Source organism: Mastigoproctus giganteus, chromosome 13 (assembly GCF_048544385.1).
Source record: "Mastigoproctus giganteus isolate SK-2022 chromosome 13, ASM4854438v1, whole genome shotgun sequence".
NCBI classification, from domain to species: Eukaryota; Metazoa; Arthropoda; class Arachnida; order Uropygi; family Thelyphonidae; genus Mastigoproctus; species Mastigoproctus giganteus.
This window is the reverse complement of record NC_143587.1, coordinates 95387789-95414855: the sequence shown is the minus strand read 5'-3', so window position 1 is coordinate 95414855 and position 27067 is coordinate 95387789. Positions and strand designations below refer to the sequence as shown.

The window sequence follows — 27067 nt, the reverse complement described above, 5'->3', positions numbered from 1 at the left end:
GATTTCCAGATTCATGTTACCAGCTTTTGCCTCATGGATAAATGGGAACTACTCTGTTCAGCATAGACCCAGTGAAGCCTGTGTTGTACGTATGTTTTATCTTATGTGGAAATGAGCAGAGTCGTGCTGGGAAATACAGTTTTTGTATTTCCTGAATGTGGTCCTTGATAACAGGCAGAGAGGTTCCTTTAAATTTTTTTTTCAGTAGTCACTAATAACAGTTCAATTTATGAAGTCTATTTTTCCTTCTTCTTGTTTATTGTACATCCCCGGACCATTTTTCTCAGTGGAAGCTTCATTGTCAATGGTCATTTTGATAAGATTAAATCGGTCTGTGCCAAGCATAATAATTTCCCTCTGATCCATACAGGTTAAATTTGGTATCATTAGAAAAGATTACAGGTTCCCACTGCTCAGCTGTCCAATTAGTATGTCCTTTATCTTGGTTCAGGAGCTTTTTTCTTACGGATTTGCTCAGTAATGGCTTCATATGTGCTGAACATGTTTTCTGACCACTTCTGAAGTTTTAATCGGAAACTTAGATGGAAGTTTTTCCCATGCTAGAGTGCTAATCTGCTTCAGCTTGGTTCCAGATTTTATTTTGACACTTTTTTTTTTTTTTTTTTTTTTATAATTAAAGTAAAGTTTTTCTTTTTTTTTAAATATTTGTGACACAGAAACCACTGATTACAGCCAACCATTTTGGAAATGTATTGATTAGAAAAGGCTCTCCTTATCAATAATAACACTCCTTTCTTAGAATTAACTGCTTATATGACATATCAATACTGAACAGAAACTGGCAGCACATGTTAACAGGTGAATGCCTTTATGCATGGGATGATGCAGAAATGTGCATCCTTTACTCAATCTGTAAATGAGAAGATTCAGCACAATGTAATAGCATGCTGATATTACAGGATGATGAAATAATGTCTTGAGGTGACATAATTTTGCATGAACTGGAAGATACTAATGAAACATTTTAAGTGGGTGTATTTTTGTGCCTGCTGCTGCTGCTGCTGTGTAAGCTCCACTCAAAACAAAAGGCAGTTTAGAACTTTTTGCTGATTTTTTTCAGTAACTGTAGAGGTATATTTGTAATTTTTGTATTTTTTCCATAACTCTAGTAGCATTTTTTAATTCTTGTATTTTTTCAGTAACGATAGTAGTATAATTATGCATACATACTATAAAAATGATTATGCATTGTATGAGTCCATAATTATACTACAAAAAATGGGTATGTAAATATAATATTGAATTGATAAAATATTTTGCTGCTCCATATTTTTTCTCATTGCCTGTGTATACCAAAAAATAATGCCCTGAAATAAGCTCTGAAAATCTTGATGTACTTACTGCTGAAAGAAATATTTCATAACTGAGCTATAATGCAAATTGAAACGAACATAAATACAGGTAAATTTTTATCTTCTTTTTTTAATCAACCTCTTGATTCCTACTGTATTTCTTTAAACCTAGTGGCTAACTACCTGCCTTTCTTCATGATATCCAGTAGGGCATTTCCTTCATCATACACTGAACCCAGGCTAAATTTTATTTTGCTAGAAATGGACTCGTATCTTTAGTTTAGATTATGTTTTTAACTACAAAAACCTGATTAATTCCTACATATTAAAAGAGGTTTCATTTTCCTTTCTTTTTTTTTAGGTGGTCCTCATTCAGCATTCACTGGATGCTTCCAATTATATGGATTTTTATTTGCAAAATTAGGCTTTGCATTAATTATGGGTAAGTTAAATATTTACTCTAATTAGATTAGTACACTTCAAAAAATGACTTTTATATTTACATGATGTTACTTATATGAAATTTAAATGAACTGTTTAAAATATGAGGGGGGGGATCATTTAATTCACAGACTGGGAAAGATTTTATGATTACAGCATGAACTTTCCATAACTGCCGCTAGAGGCACTCTCTCTGATCACTACTGAGCAGACTGTGTGTGCGTACCACAGTGTCTGCTCAGTATCAATTTTCAATACTGAGCAGTTTCAACAATAATTTTTAAGAAAGTATTATGTCAGAATTGAATAGCAATATGTGATTTGCTATTGTGTCAGGCAGGTCTTAAATGCATCAGAAACAGAGAGATGAATGAAGCATATGGTATTTGAGTGTCTTAGTAGGATGGCCATATTTAAATGGCTCAAGTGATTCAGCGAAGCCCGTGAGTCTATTGTAGATGACCCAAGACCTGGTCAGACTTCCTCATTGACAACTCCTGAGCGAATCGCAAAAGCCCAGGAAATGTTGGATGACAACAGGCAAATTACACTTTGTGAATTAGCTGTTAGAATGTCCATTTCATACAATAATTAGAGCTCACAATATTTTGAAAAATCTCCTGAAAATGTCGCACATTTGTGCCTGCTGGATTCCAGGCATTTTGACTCCAAAATAAAAACAGCAAAGAGTAGACTTGTACAAAGAAATGCTTGATCATTTAGAAACACAGGGTCAAAACTTCTTAAATTGAATAGTAACGTGATGAAACTTGGATTTTTCACTATGATCCAGAGACAAAACAACAACAGTCTAGTGAGTGGGAGCAGTCTGATTAACCAAGACCTAAGAAATTTCAAACTTCTCATTCCACTGACAAACAAATGGTTCTTGTGTTTTTTGACATAAAAGGTATTCTTGTTACACATTTTGTGCCTGTGGAATAACTATGCATAAGGAAGCATACTCTGAGCCTTACCGGAGAAATCCTGGTGGGCCGGAGGCCAGAAGACTATGGAGGCTGGTGTGATTTTGGCCATAAACGCTAGTATGAGGCTGCTACAGATTTTCCCGGGTAAGAATTTTTTACCCAGTCCGCCTCTGTCTATCGATATTGCTTTTCTTTTTCTCTTTCTCTCTGAGTCTGTAGTGTCTTCACAAGGACGCTTCCTTTTCACACCTTTTAAGAATTTTACTCATTTTTAGGGACTAAAGCACAATTATAAAATGAGGAGGCATGCTTGATACACATAAACAAAGCTGCGCAAGTGTAGCAACTGAATAAACAACACCGTAAAGGTAGAGACACACTATTAACACCTCACTAGCTCATATTTTACTAAAGCACATTTCTGGGGGTTACTACCATAAAACAATAAAAACAGTTTCCAGTTGTGTTTCTGCTAGTGGAATCAATTATAATCTGGTAGTAAACTCGATCTAATTGCATTTGCGATAATATGATAGCTGGAATTGTGTGGGTTTTTACGTTCTTATGGTGAAGTGTGTAGTATAAACATCGAATTTGTGTAGTATAAACACATTATACGAGGACTGACTATATTCATTTCGGACCAACAAAAATGTGTTAAAAAAAATTTTTTTTTTTTTTTTTCATCTTTTCAATTCTTTATGAATCTGACAAAATTTGAAACATCACAATGCCAAAACCATGAAAGTACTTTTAAAGCACCTACATAATGGGCAATCTTAAATTATCAGTATGGATTAAAAACAGCACCTTTGGAAAGTACTTATAAAACAACATTTATAAGTACTTTATCTTCAAACTACAAGATATGTGTAAACTATATGTAATCTTCAAAACTATATGAACTTTTATAGCTAGGAACTATATAGCTAAGAGCTAGGAACTATTATAAATTAAATTTAGCAACTATGCTAAATTTAATTTATAATTTTGATGTATTCCATAATATATAATTTTTTCACTGATTTCACCCTAAAATTATTCTCAGCTAGCTCCAAAGAAATTAATGGAAAAACTGTAATATGTAATGTATCCTTTGCATATTTGCTTAATCTCCAGTAATTAACAGTAACATATCCACAGTGAGCTATATATATTAGTTTACCAAGAAGCGATGAATTCTATAAGAAGTAAATTACTGAATATGAGGGGTAATCATTTAATTCGTGGACTGGTGCAAGATCTTATCTTAATTGTCATCATCTAAATCTTTTGTGGATTTTTCCTTCTCGAAATACTCTCCCTTGAACTTCACACACCACCATTGTACCCACATCACAACCCACACATTAAATGTTTCTTGCAAGCCATTTTTCAAAAGACTGCGAAGTGCTACCATTGTAGCTCTGCGAGCATCATTGTCATAAGTGAGACGCTAGCCTTTCAAAGCTTTCTTCAGACATGGAAACAGAAAGAAATCATACGGGATAAGTCAGGTGAATAAGGGAGGATATGGCAGAACATCAGCATCTATGGCAGTGATCACTGCTGCACAATATTAGCCATATGGGGCCTGGACATAACAGAGGCGGACTGGCCTGTTAGGGCCAGTCTGCCTCTGTAGATAGAGAAAAAAATATGAAATTGTGAAACGCTTTGAGCGAAATGAACGAACATGTGATATTGCACGTGGTACAGGCCTAAATGAGGCAATTCTGAGAAATAGAAATAATGCAGAGAAAATGAAAACAACTTTCATAGTAGGAACAACCTGGTGTGGTTTTTTTTGGCTGATGTTATATAAGCTTGCTACCTTGCATGTACAGTCAGTCCTCGAATAACACGTGTTTACACTACACGAATTCGATCATACACGATTTATAAATAGGGGAACGATATCTTATATAACATGAACCAAATTCGCTTATGCACGATTTGCCTTGTGTTTACAAGAAATGGCAGTCGAACACGGAATCACCCAAACTGAACGCAACACGATAGGAATGAAGGGAAGATTCTGAAAATGTATTTGTTTTTTATATCAGTGAAGGGGAAACACATTTCACCATAATAATGTAAAAACCAACACAATTCCAGCTATCGGTATAATCGCAAATGCAATTAGATCGAGTTTACTACCAGTTTAAAAGAGATTCCACTAGCAGAAACGCAACTGGAAATTGTTTTTATTGTTTTATGGTAGTAACCCCTAGAAATGTGCTTTAGTAAAATATGAGGTGTTAATTAGATCGAGTTTACTACCAGTTTAAAAGAGATTCCACTAGCACACGCGCACAGCTTTGTTTATGTGTATCAAGCGTGCCTCCTCATTTTGTAATTGTGCTTTATTCCCTAGAAATGAGTAAAATACTTAAAAGGTGTGAAAAGGAAGCATCCTGGTGAAGACACTGCATATTCACAGAGAAAAAGAAAAGCAATATCGATAAACAGAGGCGGACTGGGTCAAAAATTCTTACCCAGGAAAATTTATAGTGGCCTCATACTATGGTTTATGGCCAAAATCACACTGGCCTCCGGCTCACCGGAGTTTCCCCGGTAAGGCTTATGGCCAGTCCGCTTCTGTCGATAGAGAAAAAAAATATGAAATTGTGAAACGCTTTGAGCGAAATGAAAGACCATGTGATATTGCACATGCTACAGACCTAAATGAGGCAACGCCGAGAATTACAAAGAATGCAGAGAAAATAAAAACAATTTTCATAGCAGGAACAACTCAAAGTGTAATTAAAATCCATTAGATTAAGACACAAAGAATTGGAAGAGATGGAATGGCTGTCATCTGTTTGGATAGAAAATCAAACAAAAAACAAGTTTGCTTACAATAGAAGCAAAAGCATTAGCAATATTTTATTAAGTAATAGTCGTAATAAAATACTTACGTATTACTTAAAATACTTAAGTAATTAAAATGCTTGCGTATTACATATAATAATAAATAATTGTAATAAAATACTTACGTATTTTTTTATGATTATTTATTGTGTTTGGTAATGTTTTGGTTACAAATATGTGTTCAATCTTGGGTGGTCGGCACCTAACCCTATTTTTCCCATAGGGCCTGTTGTTTATATTGCACGATTTTACATTGCACGAGGGTTTCTAGGAACACAACTGTTGTGCTATACGAGGACTGACTGTACCTTTGTTAATGCCAAAAATCCATTAGATCAAGACACAAAGAATTGGAAGAGATGGAACGGCTGTCAACTTTCATTGGATAGAAAATCAAACAAAGAACAAGTTTGCATTCGATAGAAGCAAAAGCATTGGCAATATTTTCTTACGTAATAGTTGTAATAAAATACGTAAGTATTTTATTACAATTATTTATTTGTGTTTGGTAATGTTTTGGTTACAGATGTGTGTTCAAGCTTGGGTGGTCGGCACCTAACCCTATTTTTCCCATAGGGTGTGTTGTTTATATTGCATGATTTTGCATTGCATGAGGGTTTCTAGGAACACAACTATCGTGCTATACGAAGACTGACTGATCGTGCTATACGAAGACTGAATAAAACAAAGTTAGAGTAACATATAAATAAATAAAAAATTTATTAATATCACATGTTTAATTACAATAACATACAAGTTGGTATAAATTAATTTTCAATATCTTCTTCATATTCAGATTCTTCACTTAAATCCGATGCTGGTAAATTATCCCTTATTTCTACTGATGCTTTTAAACTTAAATAGAATTTGTGATAGTCCTTCGGTATTGTCAAATCTTAGCACATTTTCATTAAATCTTTAATCTTTAAGTATATATGCATTTGAGATATATACGAAGTTTCCTCATTATAGGCTTTGGGAGGGTTAAGTTGCTCATCGTTGGGTCTTCCTTTAGGTCTTTTTAGGTTTACTGTTATAAATTCATCTTTGTAGTTTGTTTTGTAAAACATTGTAACATGCCCATCCTGTCCTTTTTTGTAATTCAAGGCAGCAGACCTTTCTCCAAGGAACAGTGCCTTTAAGTTGTTTGGTGAGAAAAGTAAAATCATAAAAGTCATCGTATTGCATGATATTAGTAGTAGTAGTAGTGGCATGTGATGCAAGAAAGCAAGTGTATGAGCTTATGCAGCATCAGCCAAAAAAAAAAAAAAAAAAATCGCACCATTACCTCCAAATGCCTGTCCAGTTCCTCCTTAAATTTATTTAACCTATCAACTTTCACAACGACAGATGGAAGTTTGTTTCAGCAATTAACCACCCGCTGGTTAAAGGCAAATTTCCGCACATCTATTCTACATCTGTCTTTTCTTAATTTGAATTTATGTTCCCTTAGGTTCGTAATCTGAACAAGTGGAAGGATCCCATCACAATTCAGCATGCTCAACCCATTCAAGGCCTTATACTCCTCAATCAGATCACCGCACAGATGCCTAGTCTCCAGCCACTGCAATTTGCAGAACTTAAGCCTCTCTTGGTAAGAGGATCCCTTCATTCCCCTGACCAGTCTTGTTGCCCTTCTCTGTACACACTCAAGCAAATCTACATCCTTCCTAAAATGAGGCCTCTAGACCTGTACGCAGTACTCAAGGCATGGCCTGAACATTGCCTTATATAGAGAGACAGTCACCTCCTTTTCCCTGCTAGCAAAATTCCTATATATCATTAATAAAACCCCATGACCTGTCCTGGCAGCCTGTCTGCATTGCTCAGAAAACTTCATATCTGACTGCACAATTACTCCCAGATCTTTTTCATTTTCTACCACCTTAAGTGTAGTACCACACAGTTGGTACGTTTCTCTGGGGTTACTTCTACCCATATGCAGTACTTTGCATTTGTGAAGGTTAAACTTCAGTTGCCACTTCTTAGCCCATCTGCCCAAATTATCTAGATTCTGTTGCAGTAGCACACTGCCATTACTGTCATTAACAACCCTTCCAACCTTTGTATCATCTGCAAACTTCGACATTAAGCCTGATATACCTTCACCAATATCATTGATAAATATACAAAACAGCAGTGGACCTAACACCGAACCCTGTGGGACTCCACTAATAACATTAGTCCAAGAAGAGCAGCACCCATTGATTACAACCCTCTGTCTTCTCCCATTTAACCATCCTTTTATCCATTGTAGCAACTTACCCTTATTACCATTCTGCTCCAATTTGTAGAATAGTCTTCCATGCGCAACAGTGTCAAAAGCTTTCCTGAAATCCAAATATATGATATCAAAATTATTTTTTGCATCCAGTTCCTTTGTAACCACATCATAATATCCTATCAAATTTGTCAGACAAGACTTTCCCTTAACAAACCCATGCTGTGTCTGAATTATTGCTGCAGTCTTGTCTAGATGATCCTGCAATGCAGTTTTAACCAGTGACTCCATTATTTTACCGGGAACAGAAGTTAAACTAACTGGTCTGAAATTACTCGTGTCACCCTTCGATCCCCCTTTGTGAATTGGGGATACATTTGCACATCTCCAGTCCGTGGGAACCTCCCCTGAGTCCAAGGACGCTCTCATAATTATGGCTAAGGGTTTGCTTAGTTGCTTTGCCGCCTCCTTTAATATAACTGGATAGATCCCATCCACCCCAGGTGCATTTCTTATGTTTAACTTCAACAATTTTTCCTCCACTTTGCTCTCAGTTTACACAGAATGGTGAAGGTTTTAATCTTGCGCCTCTAATTATTTTGACCTATCCCTCAGGGACATAGACAGGTACATACTTTGCTTTTCTCTCAACTTTAGAATGCATTATGTCTTAGAATGCACTATTATGGGTCTTATCCCATAAGTAATAGTGGCCCTCATGGGAATGCAAATCAAAAACTGTTAAATTGTAAACGACTAATTTATGTAGGTAAAAAATTTGGCCAGCATTTCCCTTTGGAGTATTAGAAACAGCCTCAAGATCAAAATTAAATGCTAGATAAGACTGATCATTACTGGCCAAGTTTTCATTGTTCTCTCTGCACAGGTGGGCTGCTTTCTTTCAATGTGCATATTAAAATCGTCTGTCTTATTTTTATTTATTTATTTTTTTTCTCTTCAGGAGTCAAACTATGATAAAACAAGTTTACATTGGTCCTTCTTGGGGGTGAAAGAAACCTAAATGAAACTCCCTAAACACTTGCCTAAATTTTTCAAATGAAATTTTTTTCAGGCCCTGTTCAGTACACTGTTCATTAAACATCCTGAACATTACTGAAATGTTGAGAGTCGCATCAAGATACTTTTTTAGATGAGATTTTACAACTGTGAAATTCTACCATGCCAAACTAATGAAAGTGCCACATTTGTGAATCTGCATTGTGAGAAGTGTTTTTTTTTTCCAGATAAGTGAAAATGCAACATTTTCAACCACTTGGCTTTGAAATACACACACACGCATCTTTGACATTGTGTAGTTGACCAAGAAACAACTTCCAAAATGCATTTAGGTAAAAAGTGCCAAATTTGCACGTTCATGGTTTGGGCATGTTGCTGATGATATACTGAATTTCTGAAAGCCATTTCCCATACGCATTTTTTCTGTGCTTTGAAATTTTGTTCTATCCTGTTTTAATCAGCATTATTTGAAGAATATTTAATTGTGTGTAACATTAATGTCCAATAAGCTTGTATTCAGATTTTTTGTAAAACTAGACATCTACTACATATAATTGCATTGGCAGGAATGTAATAGATGCTTTTAACATGAATTAATGATTGAATTTTTGCTACTGCCAAACATGTTGAAAAGCCTTTGAAATATCAAGAGCAACTGCTTGAATTTCACCAAACTTTTCCATTTAATTTGTCCATATATGGCTAACATAAGCCAGAATATCACCAGTGGATTGACAGTGATGGAATCCATAGTGGTGATTGTTGATCAAATGGAAGGTTTCTAGATAGTTTAGGAGTTGGTGTTTAATTGATTTCTCCATTACTTTAGAGAATGTAGAAGTGTAATGGGACGATAATTGGATGTTAGGAATTTGTCACCCTTTTTTAGGAACTAGCTGTATATGAGCAAATTTCCAAGCAGAAGGGAAAACATCTTTGGAATAAGAAAGTGAAAAAAGTCGACACAGAACAGGAGTAAGTTCAGGAGCACAGATTTTAAGAACGAGTGGAAAAATGCCATCAGGATATGGAGCTTTCTTGGCATCAAGATTGTTCAAAATCTTTCGACATCCTTTTGACGTCAGACCACAGGAGGCATCGAATGGAGTGTACTGGAAATGGTGGGAGGTGGTTTAACAAGATCATCAATACACGAGTTGGAAGACAAAAAAGGATGCTAGCGGGTCAGCTTTATCTTTGGCTGAAGTGGCAATAGAACCATCTGATGGTTCTATTGCCAAACACCTCAATTTTCACTATTCATTCCCTCCACTAATTTGTCTAGTTCTTTCTTGAATTTATTTAAACTATCATCTTCCACAACAACAGATGGAAGTTTGTTCCAGCAATCAACCACCCACTGGCTAAGGGAACATTTCCGCACATATATTCTGGAATTATCCTTCCTCAAATTGAATTTGTGCCCCCTTGTGTGTGTGATCTGAGCAACATTGAGCTTGCAAAATCCATTGAAAGCCTTAAACATCTCACAGGTGCCTTGTCTCCAGATGCTGCAATTTGCAGAACTGAAGCATTTCTTGGTAAGAGTATCCCCATGGTTCCATTCACCAATCTCTTTTTTCTTCTCTGTACTCTTTTTCAGCAGCACTACAACTTTCCTAAAATTAGGCCTCTATTTAAATATCTATTTAAAAATCTCTATTTAAATATCTCTAGATCCATACACAGTACTCAACATTTTTTTTTTTTTTTTTTTTTTTTTAGTTTTCCACAATTTTTAGGATTATTAAAATGGTGTATAATGAAAAAAATTGTCGGTTTATTTTGTATTTTGAAAATGACTGCAGGCCGTATTACACACATTCACTGGCCAGAGTTGGTCAGCGGTTGCCCACCCCTGCTTATACAATGGGATAATCACTTCCTTATCCCTGCTAGCAAAATTCCTGTATATGATTGACAAAATCCCATGAGCTGTCTTGGCAGCCTATCTGCATTTCTCAAAGAACTTCATATCTGACTGTGCAATTACCCCCAGGTCTTTTTTATTTTACTGAGTATAGTAGTAGCACATGGTTGGTATGTTACTCTGGCAACCCATATGCAGTACTTTGCATTTATCAATGTTAAACTTCAATTGCCATTTCTTAGCCCATCTACCTAACTTTTCTAGATCCTGTTGCAGTAGCATAGGGTCATTAATGTCATTAACTACTCTGCCAACCTTTGTATCATCTGTAAACTTGGACATTAAGCCAGATATGCCTTAACCAATATCATTGATAAATATAGAAAACAACAATGGGCCCAACATCAAACCCTGGGGGACTCCACTAATAACATTAGTCCATGAAGAGCAGTGTCTATTGATTACTACTCTGTATTAATTGATTACTGTCTTCTCCTATTGATTACTGTCTTCTCCCACTCAGTTATCCCTTTATCCATAGCACCAACTTGCCTTTAATGTCACATTGCTCCAATTTGTACAGCAGCCTTTTATGTGCAACAGTTCAGAAGCTTTTCTGAAATCCAAATATATGATATAGGATGTAGATTTACTTGAGCGTGTACAGAGAAGGACAACAAGATTGGTGAGGGGAATGAAGGGATCCTCTTACCAAGAGAGGCTTAAGTTCTGCAAATTGCAGTGGCTGGAGACTAGGCACCTGCACAGTGATCTGATTGAGGTGTATAAGGCCTTGAATGGGTTGAGCACGCTGAATTCTGATGGGATCCTTCCACTTGTTCAGATTACGAACCTAAGGGGGCATAAATTCAAATTAAGAAAAGACAGATGTAACAGATGTAAGAAAAGACAGATGGAAATTTGCCTTTAGCCAGCAGGTGGTTAATTGCTGGAACAAACTTCCATCTGTCGTTGTGGAAGTTGATAGGTTGAATAAATTTAAGGAGGAACTGGACAGGCATTTGGAGGGAATGGTGTGATTTTTTTTTTTTTTTTTTGGCTGATTCTGCATAAGCTCATACACTTGCTTTCTTGCATCACATGCCACTACTACTATATCAGAATTATTTTTTGCATCCAGTTCCTTTGTGACTACATTGTAGTAACTAATGAAATTGGTCAAACAAAATTTCCCCGTAACAAACTCATGCTGTGGATGAAGTTTAATTGCAGCCTTGTCTAGGTGATCCTGCATTACTTCTTTTACCAGTGACTCCATTATTTTCCCTAGAACAGAAGTTAAACTAACGTCACTCTTTGATCCTGCTTTGTGAATTGTGAATACATTTGCACATTTCCAGTCCTTGGGGACTTCTCCTGAATCCAAGGATGATCTCATAATTATGGTGAAAGGTTTGCTTACTTCCTCTGCTACCTCCCTTAATATAATTGGATAGATCCCATCCACCCCAGATGCCTTTCTTAAGTTTGTTTCTTATCTTTCTCTGTAATTTGAATTTATGGCCTCTAGTTCTGAAACCATTTATAATAGAAAAATTTTGTCTTTATTGAATTTACTATCCCCTCTTAGTTTTATAAATCTTAGTAAGGTTCTCTTATAGGCCTCAATGAGTTGCTTGCCTGCCGACCTCTGTAGCCCACATATCTAAGTCTTTCCTCGTGTCAGCACCCTTTTGCAGATTTCATCAAGTGGGTTCTCTGTCTTTGGACCTTTCAAGTAACTTGATGATTTTTTAGGTGCAATTTCCACACTTGAACACAGTATTCCAAGTGTGCTTTTACAACTGTTTTATACAGTGGGAATACATTCTCAATTCACAGGTGTATAAGTTATTTTGAGGTTGCTATTACCCAAGTAGCAAGACTTTTGTGGATTTATTGGAGAATTATTTTCTAATCCAATCACTTTGAGATCACCACAAATATACTAACCATAGTCATTGTAACGTATAGCAGCAAGAACCTGGGACATACTATTGTAAGTTTCTTTCGGGCCAACAGCATGAACAAGAGGAATTGATGGTAAAGTATTTCCACCTTATGAAGCAATACTGCTTCAAACTTAGCTTTGACGCATCAATGAACAAACACCATTCAGAGGTATTGTGATCAATGTGCAGTTTGTGCATAAGACCAACGAAGTCTTTACAGACACACGTTTTCCATTGCAAAATATCTTGAAAACTCTTCATTTCGCTTACGGCTTGGCGAGCAAGTTCCACTGTTGTAGTCTGGATCCGAGTAATTCAGCCTTCTCTTTAGGTAAGCCCAAGTCTGATCAAGTTGCTTAATTCTTCTTGTTCAGTGTAGTGTGGGTTCTTTTCTTTTTCTGGCTTGTAGTCCAAATCATGTGAAGTACATGGTTCCGTGACATCTGATAAAACGATTTCTTCTGTACCTTCATCACTACTTCCAATACCCCAAGATTTTGTTGGCACAGGTACCGGCAGTTCTTTACACTGTGTGGCACTGGCCTAATTGCTGATGGGATATTTGATGCAGTGCTTGCTCTTTTTGGAAATACCTTTTATTTTTGTCATGCAGAAATAGTAGTTGTCAAAATGATTCTTGGGCTCGCACTACATCATAGGGACGGCAAAAGGTAATGCTCTCAACTTGCCATATAACCACAGCCTTAAGTTCATTGTACAAGTAATACAACAGATATGTGGAGCCCAATTTTTTTTTCTTGCAGCCGAAATACAATGAATATGCAACTTTTGTGACATTGTATATTTTCTTCCTCTGAGTTTTTGGAGTTGTGTCCACAAACATAGCAGAAGTTGTCTGGGTGATTGATGCAAGTTCTGTGCTTTGTCTTTTTTTTTTTTTTTTTTTTTTTATGTGAACCCCAAACACGAGAGGTATTAGAACCTATAGTACTTAGTACCGTGCTTGGGGTGGAGGTTGAGAAGACGAAAGAAGATATTTGTTGACATTGGACTTGAACTTCTGTAGATTGTAATTTTCAGGAAATACGTATGAAGGAAGGTTGTTCCAGAAAACGGCAGTTGAATGAATAAATGAGGAAGATGAAAAGTTGGTTCTGTGGGTTTGAAGTTGGACAGTAAATGGATGTTGGCTGGTGGCAGCACGTGTTCGGACTGTTTTGAAAGAGAGAGCGGGAATTATAGAAGCCAATTCAGAAGAACAGTGCCCATGGAAGTATCTGTAGAAGAGGCATGCAGCAGAAACAGTGCGTCTATGAGAAAGCGAGTGGAGAGATTCTGTTAGAGATGAATCATTAATTAACCTAACTGCCCTCTTCTGAATGGAATCAAGAAGCCTGAGAGAGGTTTTGGGGGCACCACCCCAGATGTGGGAACAATATTCCATGGCAGGGCGAATTTGCGATTTATACAGAGTGAGCAGCTGTTTGGAAGAAAAGTAACGCCGAGAGCGAAAGAGAAAACCAAGTTTTTTAGATGCAGAGGAAGCAATATTTGTAATGTGCTTGTGCCAAGAGAGATTAGAAGTCAGGGTAATCCCAAAAGAGATATATCATTTTGCCTAGAAATCGGAGTGTCACTAAAGATAAGCATAGGAGCAGAAGAATCCTTTTTGCGAGATATAAGACAAGACTGAGTTTTAGAAGGGTTGAAATCAACTAAGTTGTCTTTGCCCCACTGGAGAATTACCCGAAGATCAGCATTTATGGAATTGTCAGCAGATTTTCGAGAAGTTGAAACTGATTGAGCAGGACAAGGTTTCTCAAAATGGAAAGTTGAATGCAATGTGCCATCATCGGCAAAACTATGGATAGGATTTTCAGTCAATGGAAGAAGGTCATTGATATACAAGAGGAAAAGAGTGGGGGAAAGAACTGAACCTTTGGGGGACACCGGCATTAGTGGAGAAGTTAGAAGACAGAGAGCCATCTACCATCACCCTCAGTGAGCGATCAGAGAGAAAACTGGATAACCAATTACTAAAAACAGTTGGCAAACCATAAGATGGAAGCTTGTTTGGAAGACCTTTATGCCAAACACAATCAAAAGCCTTTGAGATGTCAAGAGCAACTACTTGTGTTTCACCGAACCTTTCCATTGAATTAGTCCATAAATGGGTAACATAAGCCAGAGTATCACCAGTGGATCGACACTGATGGAATCCATACTGGCGATCGTTGATCAGACGGAAGGTTTCTAGGTAGTTTAAGAGTTGGCGGTTAATTGATTTCTCCATTACTTTAGAAAGAGTAGAAGTGCAATGGGACGATAATTGGATGGGAGGGATTTGTCACCCTTTTTAGGAACTGGCTGGATATGAGCAAATTTCCAAGCAGAAGGAAAAACACCTTTGGAATAAGAAAGTGAAAAAAGGCGGCAAAGAATAGGAGTAAGTTCAGGAGCACAGGTTTTGAGAACAAGTGGAGAAATGCCATCAGGACCTGGAGCTTTCTTAGCATCAAGATTCATCAAAATCCTTTTGACGGAAGACCACAGGAGGCATTGAATGGAGCGTGTTAGGAATGGTGGGAGGTGTTTTACCAAGATCATTAATACATGAGCTGGAAGAAAAATGGGATGCTAGCAGGTCAGCTTTATCCTTGGCCGAAGTGACAACAGAACCATCTGGTTTGGACATAGGTGGGAGCAGAGATGGGCAAAAGTTGCGGCCAATAGCTTTGGCAAGAGACCAGAATGCTCGGATACCATTAGGGCAAGAAGCAAGTTTTCTACTCTTAGCCTGTTCAAACTCTAGTTTGGACTGATTAATAACGGCTTTACAATTGTTGCGAGCTTTGGTGTAGACAGAAAATGAAACTGAAGAATTAGAAACAAGCCAATTACGATATGCAACATTCTTCACTTGGACAGCCTTAGCATATTTATTGGAAAACCAAGGTTTAGATAAAGGACGAGATTTTAAAGTGGAGTGTGGGATAAAGGATTCCATTCCTGAAAGAATAATTTCATTGACATGATCTGAGCAAACGTCGACATCAGAAGTTTTGAAACAGTAATCTGACCAAGGAAAAGAAGTCTCGCAGGTCATCCCATTTTGCATTCTTGTAATGCCAAACAACACGTGGTTGGGAATAGCCATGAGATAAAGGTTCCATTAGAGAAGAGACAATCACCAAGTTGTGATCTGAAGTGCCTAAAGGACCTCTCACTTCGACCTTGTACTCAGAAGGGTTGTTTGTGAGAAAAAGATCAAGCGTATTGGCTGTATGATTAGGATTGTCCGGTATTCTTGTAGGTAAATGAACAATCTGTGCTAGGTCATTAGTAATTGCAAAAGCCTCAGCATCTTGACCTGCTGGGTCGGTGTGACTAGAAAACGGAAGCCAGCTGGAGTTGTGAACATTAAAATCACCAAGGAAAATTACCTCACTGTTAGGAAAGTTGGACTGGAGAAAGTCAAGTTGCAAAGAGAGGAAGTCAAAGAGCTCCAAGTGATTAGTGGAGTTGGGAGAACGGTAGAGACAACAGATGAATTTGACACAATGAGGTAGATTGATTTTAAGCCAGAGAAGATCAAAGAGAGGAGATTCCAAATTGCCAAGTCTCTGACAGGGAATATCAGAATGGACATATGCACAAGTACCACCTTTGAGGCAAAAGGAATCATACAGCAAATAATTTGGACATCTGAGATGAGCAGTAGTTGTATCAACCGATAACTGAGATTCTGTCAGAAAAAGTACATGGGGTTTGGCGGACTGCAAGTGGAAATGGACATCATTGAGATTAGAACTGAGACCGCGTATATTTGTGAAATGAATTCGGAAGTCCTTGGGTGGTTTAGATCTTTTCGCAGATAAGCTTGTTCTATTATTTTGACAATACATGGTGTATTCAATAGTAAGAAAAAGTGGGTGGGACATGCTGTATGAAGTAATGAAATTTTTGGATATGGCGTACATGTGGTAAGAATATACCCAGATCCTTGACATAACGTGGCCTCGACAATGCTCCCCGCATACACACTACTCGGACTCCCTTCAGTCACTGGCAGAGTAGAGGAAGCAAGATTATACACTAGCTGATCCGGAAGCCTCCTAGAGAGATTTGATTTGATAACCTTCTGCCATTTTTAAACCTTAATAATTCCTCGTGTGTGAATGTAGATGCAAAATACTCATTCAGTTTGTTTTCTGTCTGAGCAGGATCATCAACAGTCGAACCATCGATGTCAAGTGGACCAATCAGATTCATTCCCTTCCTTTTAGAGTTTATATAAGTAAAGAAATCTTTGCTGTTTTTCTTTGCATCCTTTGCCAAGGATTTCTCATAATCTGCCTTTGCCCGCCTAATCTCCTTTGTGACTTGGTTACAGACCAGCTTATATCTATCATATACGTCCATGTCACCCATTAATTTTTATGTATTTTTTTTCTCTTCCATTTTCCCATGCATTTTCTTCTCCGATAACTAACCAGTCATGTTGGGTAGTTATCAGCAGTGATTATTCATGCATTAAGAATTTGCAGATAAAGGAACCATTAGGTGACAGTGATCACAATGTACTGATGTGGGATTTAATTAAAGATGTAACTACCATCAAGGGTAAAGGGAAGGGTTTTTGTTTTTGTAAAGGTGACTAGAGTGGGATAAACTGATGATTTTAAATGCAGTGAACTCTAAATGGGAAGCCTTCAAGGAATTAATATTGGAAGCTACTAGACTTTTCATACCAACTATGAAATGCTGTTCAAGATTTAGATCTAAATGGATGAGAGATGAACTAATGAGACTGGCTCATGGCAGAGAAGAAAAATGTGTGTGGGATGCATATAAATTATCAGGTGACACAGAAGCCTATGCAGATATAAGCTAGTCTGTAATCAAGTCTCAAAGGAGGTTAGGCAAGCGAAGACTGATTATGAGAAATCCTTGGCAAAGGATGCAAAGAAAAACAAAAAAGACTTTACTTATTTAAACTCTAGAAGGAAGGGGATGAATCAGATTGGTCCACTTAACATAGATAGTTCGACTGCTCAAGTAGCTGATAAACTGAATGTGTGTTTTGCATCTACTTTCACACAAGAGGAGTTATGACAAAAGTTTATCAAACTCTAAGAGGGAACTAAGTGATTTTGTGATAACTGAGAGCAAAGTAGAGGAGAAATTGTTGAAGTTAAACATAAAAAAGCCACCTGGGGCAGATGGAATCTATCCAGTTATATTGAAGGAGTAAGCAAGGGAAATAAGCAAACCCTTAGCCATAATTATGAGAGCATCCTTAGATTCAGGGTAGGTCAATTGGACTGCAGATGTTCAAATGTATCGTCAATTCCCAAAGGGCGGTTCAAAAGATGACACAAATAATTATAGACCTGTTAGTTAAATTCTGTTCGTGAGAAAATAATGGAGTCACTGGTTAAAGAAGTGATGCAGGATCACTTAAACAAGACTGCAGTAATAGTTCAGACACAGCATGGGTGTGTGTGTTAAGAGGAAATCTTTGTCTGACCAATTTGCTTGGATACTATGATGTGGTCACAAAGGAACTGGATGCGAAAAATAATTTTAATATCATATACTTGGATTTCAGGAAAGCTTTTGATACTGTTGCACATGGAAGACTGCTGTGCAAATTGGAATGGAATGGCATTAAGGGTAAGTTGCTGCAATGGATAAAGGGATGGTTGAGTGGGAGACAGCAAAGAGTGGTAATAAATGGACACTGCTCTACATGGACTAATGTTATTAGTGGAGTCCCCCTAGGGTCGGTGCTGGGCCCATTGTTATTTTGTGTATTTATTAATGATAACGATAAAGATATATCAGGCTTAATGTCCAAGTTTGCAGATGATACAAAGGTTGGCAGGGTTGTTAATGACAGTATGCTACTGCAACAGGATTTAGATAAGTTAGGCAGATGGGCTGAGAAGTGGTAACTGAAGTTGAACATTGACAAATGCAAAGTACTGCATATGGGTAGTAGTAGTAGTAACCCAAGAGAAATGTACCAACTGGGTGGTACTAGACTCAGGGAAGTGGAGAATGAAAAAGACTTGGGGGTAATTGTGCAGTCAGATATGAAGTTCTCTGAGCAGTGCAGATGGGCTGCCAGAGCAGATCATGGATAATGTTTACAATGCTGAGAAGGAGAAGTGGTCAAAAAGACAGTCTCTATTTAACTCTGGAGGGTTGGTGGTAGGGTGTGTGTGCTTAGAAAGTCTATTAATATATATATATATATATATATATATATATATATATATATATGTGTGTGTTTTAACAGGCAGGCTTTATAAGATAAACTTTGAGCGCTGTCCATTGGGGTTTGAGTTTTTTTCTAACTTAGGGACAGATACTGTTATTGTCAGTTATTGCATAAATAGAAAAAGATCAATCTGCTGTACATTTAAAAATCAGAGACACTGCTAGGATAGATGTTTCAGGAATACCGGCTTATCATCAGTTTGTGGGTGGTTTTTGTTAACAAACATGTGCTTTAGTGGTAGTAAAGATCTCCCTAACATCATCAATTGGTAACATCATCCGTTGGTCCTACTGTATTGAATTTAAAAACCATGTGAGACCACTGTAGTCACCTCTACAAAAGCAAAAACTCTTTCCTTTATTCTTGATGGTAGTTACATCTTGAAGTAAATCTGCTGCTGATAATGCATTGACATGCTTGCTGCCACTTATATTTGTGAGGGTCCTTTCCATGTACCTTGGGATACTTCTCTTGGGCACTGGAACAAATAGGCACTACTTTTTGGTAAATGGAAGGGATTTCATCTGCGAAGAATCAGCCCTCCAAGTAACACCAGCATCTGTTGTTTCTACCATTCTAACATCAACAGATGCATTTGAATGACATTCAGAATCTGCATCATTTGAATAGAATTCTGTTTTAGAATCAGATAACATATTATAAAAATAGCTAATTCAATGTCCATCCCTGTTCCTTTTCAGTCCTGATGTCCCAGGCTTCAGATCCATTATAACAGCTCTTTAGTGTGAAATTTTATAAGAAAATACTTTACACAAAATTTTATCGATAGACACACACACTGGCGCCTCCGTAGCCATGTGGAAAGGTCAGGGAATGACCACCACATATTCCCTGAGCAGTATGGCCTTAGTTGCTAATGCTCCTAAAAACCAAATAACAAACATAGACACACACTAAAATTCAGCAAGCATAATCTTCAAAAAATTTCTTCTTCTTTCTTTTGGAAAATACTAATCTAGATAAAATAACTTCAACATGAGCAAATAACTATATAATATCAGTGTAAACACACCATAGTTTATAAGTTTAACTACATGTGTGGTGCTTCCGTAGCCAGGTAGCCAGGTGGGCAGGAGCAGCAGTGTATAGCACACGCTTCTTGATTAGACCGGGGTCAAGCCCGTGACCACCAAATATGGAGGTTTCAGCAAGGTCAGGTGATGACCACCGCATATCCCTGGAGCAATATGGCCTTAGTTGCTAATGCTCCTAAAAACCAAATAACAACAACAACTACATATGTAGTGTAATGGCATCATTTTGATTTTATCTCATATTGTGGCTACCTTCACAACGAGATACCAGGTATTGCACTACTTCAAATAAATAATGCTTCTCTAATAGAGACTACTGTTATTTATTCTCAGTGGGCACCACCACCCAGGTGTGTTTCGGAGCTTGTTGGCGCTCTTGTCAGTGGGTGGCAGGTACCCTGGTAATGCAGACGTGCTATCTCAGTTGCGAAGTTAATTCCACAATATGAGAGATGCCAAATGGTGAAGATAATGATATTTAGAAGACTAAATGTGCTCAAGGCATAATACTTTATGGGTTGAGATTAACTATATAATATCGGTGTAAATACACCGTAGTTTACCCATAAGTTTAACTACATATGTAGTGTAACGACATTATTTACAACAAGATACCTGGTATCTCATTGTGAAGGTAGCCACAATGTGAGATAAAATCTAAATGATGCCGTTACATAGTGTAACGGCATCATTTAGACGAAGCGCGTCTGGGTGGTGGTGTCCACTGAGAATAAATAACAGTGGTCTCCTCTACTAGAGAAGCATTATTTATTTGAAGTAGTGCAATACCTGGTATCTAGTTGTGAAGGTAGCCACAATATGATTTCATTACTTCCTTGTGTGGTCCTTGAGGTTGTCACAGACATTCTCTCAGATATGCCAGACAAGCTGTACTTGCTACCTGGGAGTCTAAAACGCTGATGGAACTGATATTCGGGTGACACTCAAGTCAAGTAGACCCAATTTCGGCGAAGTCCGGACGGTCTGTGACAGCCAAATCCTCTGCTTGCACCTTCACGATGGTGGGACTGTTAGTAATCCTGGGTATAACCTCCATGCACAAGTACATGGTGGGTGACTACCCAGGTGTGAACTAACGTAAGCAGGGGTCAAGGTGTGGCGTCCACACCACATGGAGGAACGCCGCCCCTCTATGTTACCAGGCAGTACTAGGTGGTAGATGACTCTCATAAACCGGTGAAATACCACCACTTTGCTTATTGGAGGCTTGAAGTGGTGGAACCCATGTTTAGTCTCTAGAGCCGTGGTGGCGAACCTATGACACGTGGGTCAGATACTGACCCACGAAGGCTTTGTAAGTAACCCATGCACACACGTTTATTGTAATATTGGCCTACTTTTTTTAATTATAACAGAGAGAAAAGATAATCGAAAATATTAAACAATTATAAAATATAAATATGTAATGTCAGATTTATAAAAAAAATAAATAAAAATAAAATATATAAATAAAAAAATAACAAAAATCCAAGTGGAATGTGGACGTCGCGCGTCGGCAAAGAGTGTTCTATTGTATTAAACTACGCGTGTGGGTGACTCATTACATTGTCACATAAACTTGGTGCAATTTGTCGTTGCATTGGAGATGTATCGGGCTAGTACAAAGTTACCAGCTCGCACTCTGGCAGTATTGGACTAAGAGGCAGACTTGACGAACGCATCTAGAAGTGTTAATAATAAATTGATTATAACTTAACTTTTCTATTGTCAAATTTTCTCATCTACATAACCAATGTAAGTATATTAAGTGGGCCTACGTTTATAAAAGTTCATCTAAAATTATTGCATCCTACATATATAATATATATATAGGTTATAAAAATATATATATTATATATTTTTTTTGCAGGCGTAGCCCTGAACTATGTCAGTGGTTAAAAAATATGAAAACTAACGGTACAAGCTCCAGACTATATCAAACAGAATGGTTTGATAAATATGGTGTGATTGAAAAGAATAAATCAACTCTGTGTGTTATTTGTAACGAAAAAGTCACCTCTCGTACATTCAATGTAAAAAGAAATTTTGAAAAGTGGCATTCAAATCTCGGCTTCTCAACAGACGAAGAAAGGAGAGAATATTTTTTACAGAATGATTCACAAACAATAGTTTTAAAAACTTTTTTGACTCCGAAAAATAAAATTACAGCTGCTAGTTTTCAAGTAGCCCATTGCATTGCTCGCCCTGGGAAACTCTTTTAGAAGGAGAGTTTGTAAAACAAGCATTTAGTGCTACTCTGTTTTCAGATTTTAAAGAAAAAAAGACTTGATTATAAAGCGTATAAATGAGTTACCAATAAGTCGCAATACTATTAAAGATCGAGTAATAGAATTAGAAAGAGATATTTCTTCTCAAATACATAACGACTTAAAGTCTGTAGAAATGTATTCGATTGCTTTAGATGAGAGTACCGATGTAAATGGTTATGCACAACTAGCAGTTTTTGCTCGATATAATGCAGGCAATATAATGAAAGAAGAGTTAATAAAACTAATAACATTGAAAGGAAGGTGTACCGGTCTTGATAATGCATTTAAAAAAAATGGAATTTGACCTACAAAAAAATTGTTTCTGTAACAACAGACGGTGCCCCCAATATGGTGGGAAAAAACATTGGTTTTATTCAGCAGCTTAAGCAAAATATTAGACATTCTCTGATAGAATTTCATTGTATAATACACCAGCAAGTTCTATGTGCGAAGCAAGGTTTAAAAACATTTTCTAATGCAATTCCAGTTGTAATTAAAGTTATTAACTTTATAAACGCAAGAGGTCTTAATAAGCGAGAATTTGCACAATTATTAGAGGAAATTGAGTGCCAATATTCTGGAATTTTCACATACAACAATGTTCGATGGCTCAGTTGCGGCCAAGTTCTTAATCGGTTTGTCATTTTATTAGACGAAATAAAGCTCTTTTTGAATAAAAAAAAAAACAATAGTTATGATGAATTTTCAAATATAGATTGGCTAAATGATTTAATGTTCTTATGTGATATCACTCAGCATTTCAATGAACTGAATAAAAACCTTCAGGGACATGGACAAATTGCATTAATGATGTTTGAAAATATCAAAATATTTATGAAAAAACTTGACATCTTTACTAAAGATTTGGAAATGAGCACCATGAAATATTTTCCTCAATTACAAAAACATTTTCAAAACACTATAGATTTTGAAAATATTCTTGACATTCAAGAAAATGCAATTAAAAAATATTTAACCATTTTGCAAGAAATAAAACAAGCTTTCCATGAGAGATATAATCAATTTAGAAGTTTGGAAAATACATTTCGCTTTATTTTATGCCCACATAAAGCAGAGTACGATACAATGCAGCTAAACGATTTTATGTGGCTAGGTATCACTAACTTAGAAATGGAATTAATTGAATTCCAAAGAAGCATAGTGTGGAAAAATAAATTTGAAAACTTGATTTTCGAAGTAGAAGGAAAAATTTCAGAAAGTAATGCAGATAGGCCTAACGAAGATTCCACACTAAAAGTTGAAAATATTATATTAAACGCATGGTATTCTTTACCGAACAATTTTACATGTATGAGGAAACTGGCTAACGCTCTTCTCACAATGTTCGGGTCCACATATTCATGTGAAAAATTGTTTTCCTCAATGAATTTTGTTAAATCTTCCAACAGGAATAAACTTGGAAATGAATTGACTGCAAAATGTATTAAAGTAATAAACACGAAGTATGTACCTAATATTAAGAAACTGTCTGAAAGTAAGCAACAACAAATTTCGCATTAAATATACTTTTATCAACTTTATTACACATACTGTATCTGTAATTATGTTAATTGTTAATGAAGAATATTTCAAAATAAAAGCGTTTTCTTTTATTCCTTGCTCATTCAAATACTTTGTGCAGAGGCAATACTGGTCATGATGTCACCTGGTGCGGTACAAGGTATCAAATCAAGCTTCGATATTTACTTTTTTTTTAGCTCTTCACTTGCAAAAGTTAAAGTTATAAATCAAAAAGGAAACTAAAACCTTTTTTGGATTATTTCAAAAGTGAGAACCAAAAATATTCAATTGTCAACTTTATCTCTTAACAAAATGTTTGATGTTTCCAAATAATTGGCACCCTTTTTACCCCCCTTTCTAATTGAGGCCACTAACTTATGACTCACGGGCTAGTATTTAAAAAAAGAAATAAAAATAATTGACCCACTCTTCAAAAAGGTTCGCCATCACTGCTCTAGAGCTAAGTTCCGGTCAACCCTTCCCTATCTCTTCCATCATGCAGTATGATTGATGACTTTCGAGGTTATGATGAACATCGTGGCGAGATCCAATATTCCTTACATTTCGAGGGTACAGCTCTAAAATGGTGTTCGCAGGCCGGCCGCTAGTTAGTACACCGGACTGAACCTATTGGTAACTCTCTAGGAAGCTTCCGGATCAGCTAGTGTATAATCTTGCTACCTCTACTCTGCCAGATAGTGACTGGAGGGAGTCCGAGTAGTGTGTATGCGGGGAGCATTGTCGAGGCCACGTTATGTCAAGGATCTGGGTATATTCTTACCACATGTACGCCATATCCAAAAATTTCATTACTTCATAGAGCATGTCCCACCTACTTTTTCTTACTATTGAATACACCATGAATTGTCAAACTAATAGAACAAGCTTATCTGCGAAAAGATCTAAACCTCCCAAGGACTTCCTAATTCATTTCACAAATATACGTGGTCTCAATTCTAATCTCAACGATGTCCATTTCCACTTACAGTCTGCCAAACCCCATGTACTTTTTCTGACAGAATCTCAGTTATCGGTTGATTCATCTACTGCTCATCTCAGATGCCCAAATTATTCGCTGTATGATTCGTTTCGCCTCAAAGGTGGTACTTGTGCATATGTCCGTTCTGATATTCCCTGTCAGAGACTTGGCAATTTGGAATCTCCTCTCTTTGATCTTCTCTGGCTTAAAATCTCTCTACCTCATTGTGTCAAATTCATCTGTTGTCTCTACCGTTCTCCCAACTCCACTAATCACTTGGAGCTCTTTGACTTCCTCTCTTTGCAACTTGACTTTCTCCAGTCCAACTTTCCTAATAGTGAAGTAATTTTCCTTGGTGATTTTAATGTTCACAACTCCAGCTGGCTTCCGTTTTCTAGTCACACCGACCCAGCAGGTCGAGATGCTGAGGCTTTTGCAATTACTAATGACCTAGCACAGATTGTTCATTTACCTACAAGAATACCAGACAATCCTAATCATACAGCCAATACGCTTGATCTTTTTCTCACAAACAATCCTTCTAAGTACACGGTCGAAGTGAGAGGTCCTTTAGGCACTTCAGATCACAACTTGGTGATTGTCTCTTCTCTAATGGAACCTTTATCTCATGGCTATTCCCAACCACGTGTTGTTTGGCATTACAAGAATGCAAAATGGGATGACCTGCGAGACGTCTTTTCCTTGGTCAGATTACTGTTTCAAAACTTCTGATGTCGACGTTTGCTCAGATCGTGTCAGTGAAATTATTCTTGCAGGAACGGAATCCTTTATCCCACACTCCACTTTAAAATCTCGCCCTTTATCTAAACCTTGGTTTTCCAATAAATGTGCTAAGGCTGTCCAAGAGAAGAATGTTGCATATTGTAATTGGCTTGTTTCTAATTCTTCAGTTTCATTTTCTGCCTACACCAAAGCTTGCAACAGTTGTAAAGCAGTTATTAATCAGTCCAAACTAGAGTTTGAACAGGCTAAGAGTAGAAAACTTGCTTCTTGCCCTAATGGTATCCGAGCATTCTGGTCTCTTGCCAAAGCTATTGGCCGCAACTTTTGCCCATCTTTGCTACCACCTCTGTCCAAACCAGATGGTTCTGTTGCCACTTCAGCCAAGGATAAAGCTGACCTGCTAGCATCCCATTTTTCTTCCAGCTCATGTATTAATGATCTTGGTAAAACACCCCCCACCATTCCCAACACGCTCCATTCAATGCCTCCTGTGGTCTTCCGTCAAAAGGATATCAGAAGGATTTTGATGAATCTTGATGCTAAGAAAGCTCCAGGCCCCGATGGTATTTCTCCACTTGTTCTCAAAACCTGTGCTCCTGAACTTACTCCTATTCTTTGCCGCCTTTTTTCACTTTCTTATTCCAAAGGTGTTTTTCCTTCTGCTTGGAAATTTGCTCATATCCAGCCAGTTCCTAAAAAGGGTGACAAATCCCTCCCATCCAATTATCGTCCTATTGCAATTACTTCTACTCTTTCTAAAGTAATGGAGAAATCAATTAACCGCCAACTCTTAAACTACCTAGAAACCTTCCGTCTGATCAACGATCACCAGTATGGATTCCGTCAGTGTCGATCCACTGGAGATATTCTGGCTTATGTTACCCATTTATGGACTAATTCAATGGAAAGGTTCAGTGAAACACAAGTAGTTGCTCTTGACATCTCAAAGGCTTTTGATCATGTTTGGCATAAAGGTCTTCTAAACAAGCTTCCATCTTATGGGTTGCCAACTGTTTTTAGTAATTGGTTATCCAGTTTTCTCTCTGATCGCTCGCTGAGGGTGATGGTAGATGGCTCTCTGTCTTCTAACTTCTCCACTAATGCTGGTGTCCCCCAAGGTTCAGTTCTTTCCCCCACTCTTTTCCTCTTGTATATCAATGACCTTCTTCCATTGACTGGAAATCCTATCCATAGTTTTGCCGATGATAGCACATTGCATTCAACTTTCCATTTTGAGAAACCTTGTCCTGCTCAATCAGCTTCAACTTCTCGAAAATCTGCTACCAATTCCTTAAATGCCGATCTTCAGGTAATTCTCCAGTGGGCCAAAGACAACTTAGTTGATTTCAACCCCTCTAAAACTCAGTCTTGTCTTATATCTCGCAAAAAGGATTCTTCTGCTCCTATGCTTATCTTTAGTGACACTCTGATTTCTAGGCAAAATGATATATCTCTTTTGGGGATTACCCTGACTTCTAATCTCTCTTGGCACAAGCACATTACAAATATTGCTTCCTCTGCATCTAAAAAACTTGGTTTTCTCTTTCGTTCTTGGCGTTACTTTTCTTCCAAACAGCTGCTCACTCTGTATAAATCGCAAATTCGCCCTGCCATGGAATATTGTTCACACATCTGGGGTGGTGCCCCTAAAACCT

At 37.3% G+C, this 27067-nt stretch overlaps 1 protein-coding gene across 1 annotated transcript in view; it reads left to right on the top strand.

Annotated features, from left to right (window-relative positions):
* The window catches only part of LOC150076268 (acylamino-acid-releasing enzyme-like), a 428243-nt gene that overhangs the window by 278721 nt on the left and 122455 nt on the right, over nt 1-27067 (top strand). The window contains exon 16 of the mRNA XM_090387301.1: nt 1675-1755. Coding sequence (XP_090243427.1) covers nt 1675-1755 — 81 coding nt within the window. The remainder of the gene's footprint in view (nt 1-1674; nt 1756-27067) is intronic.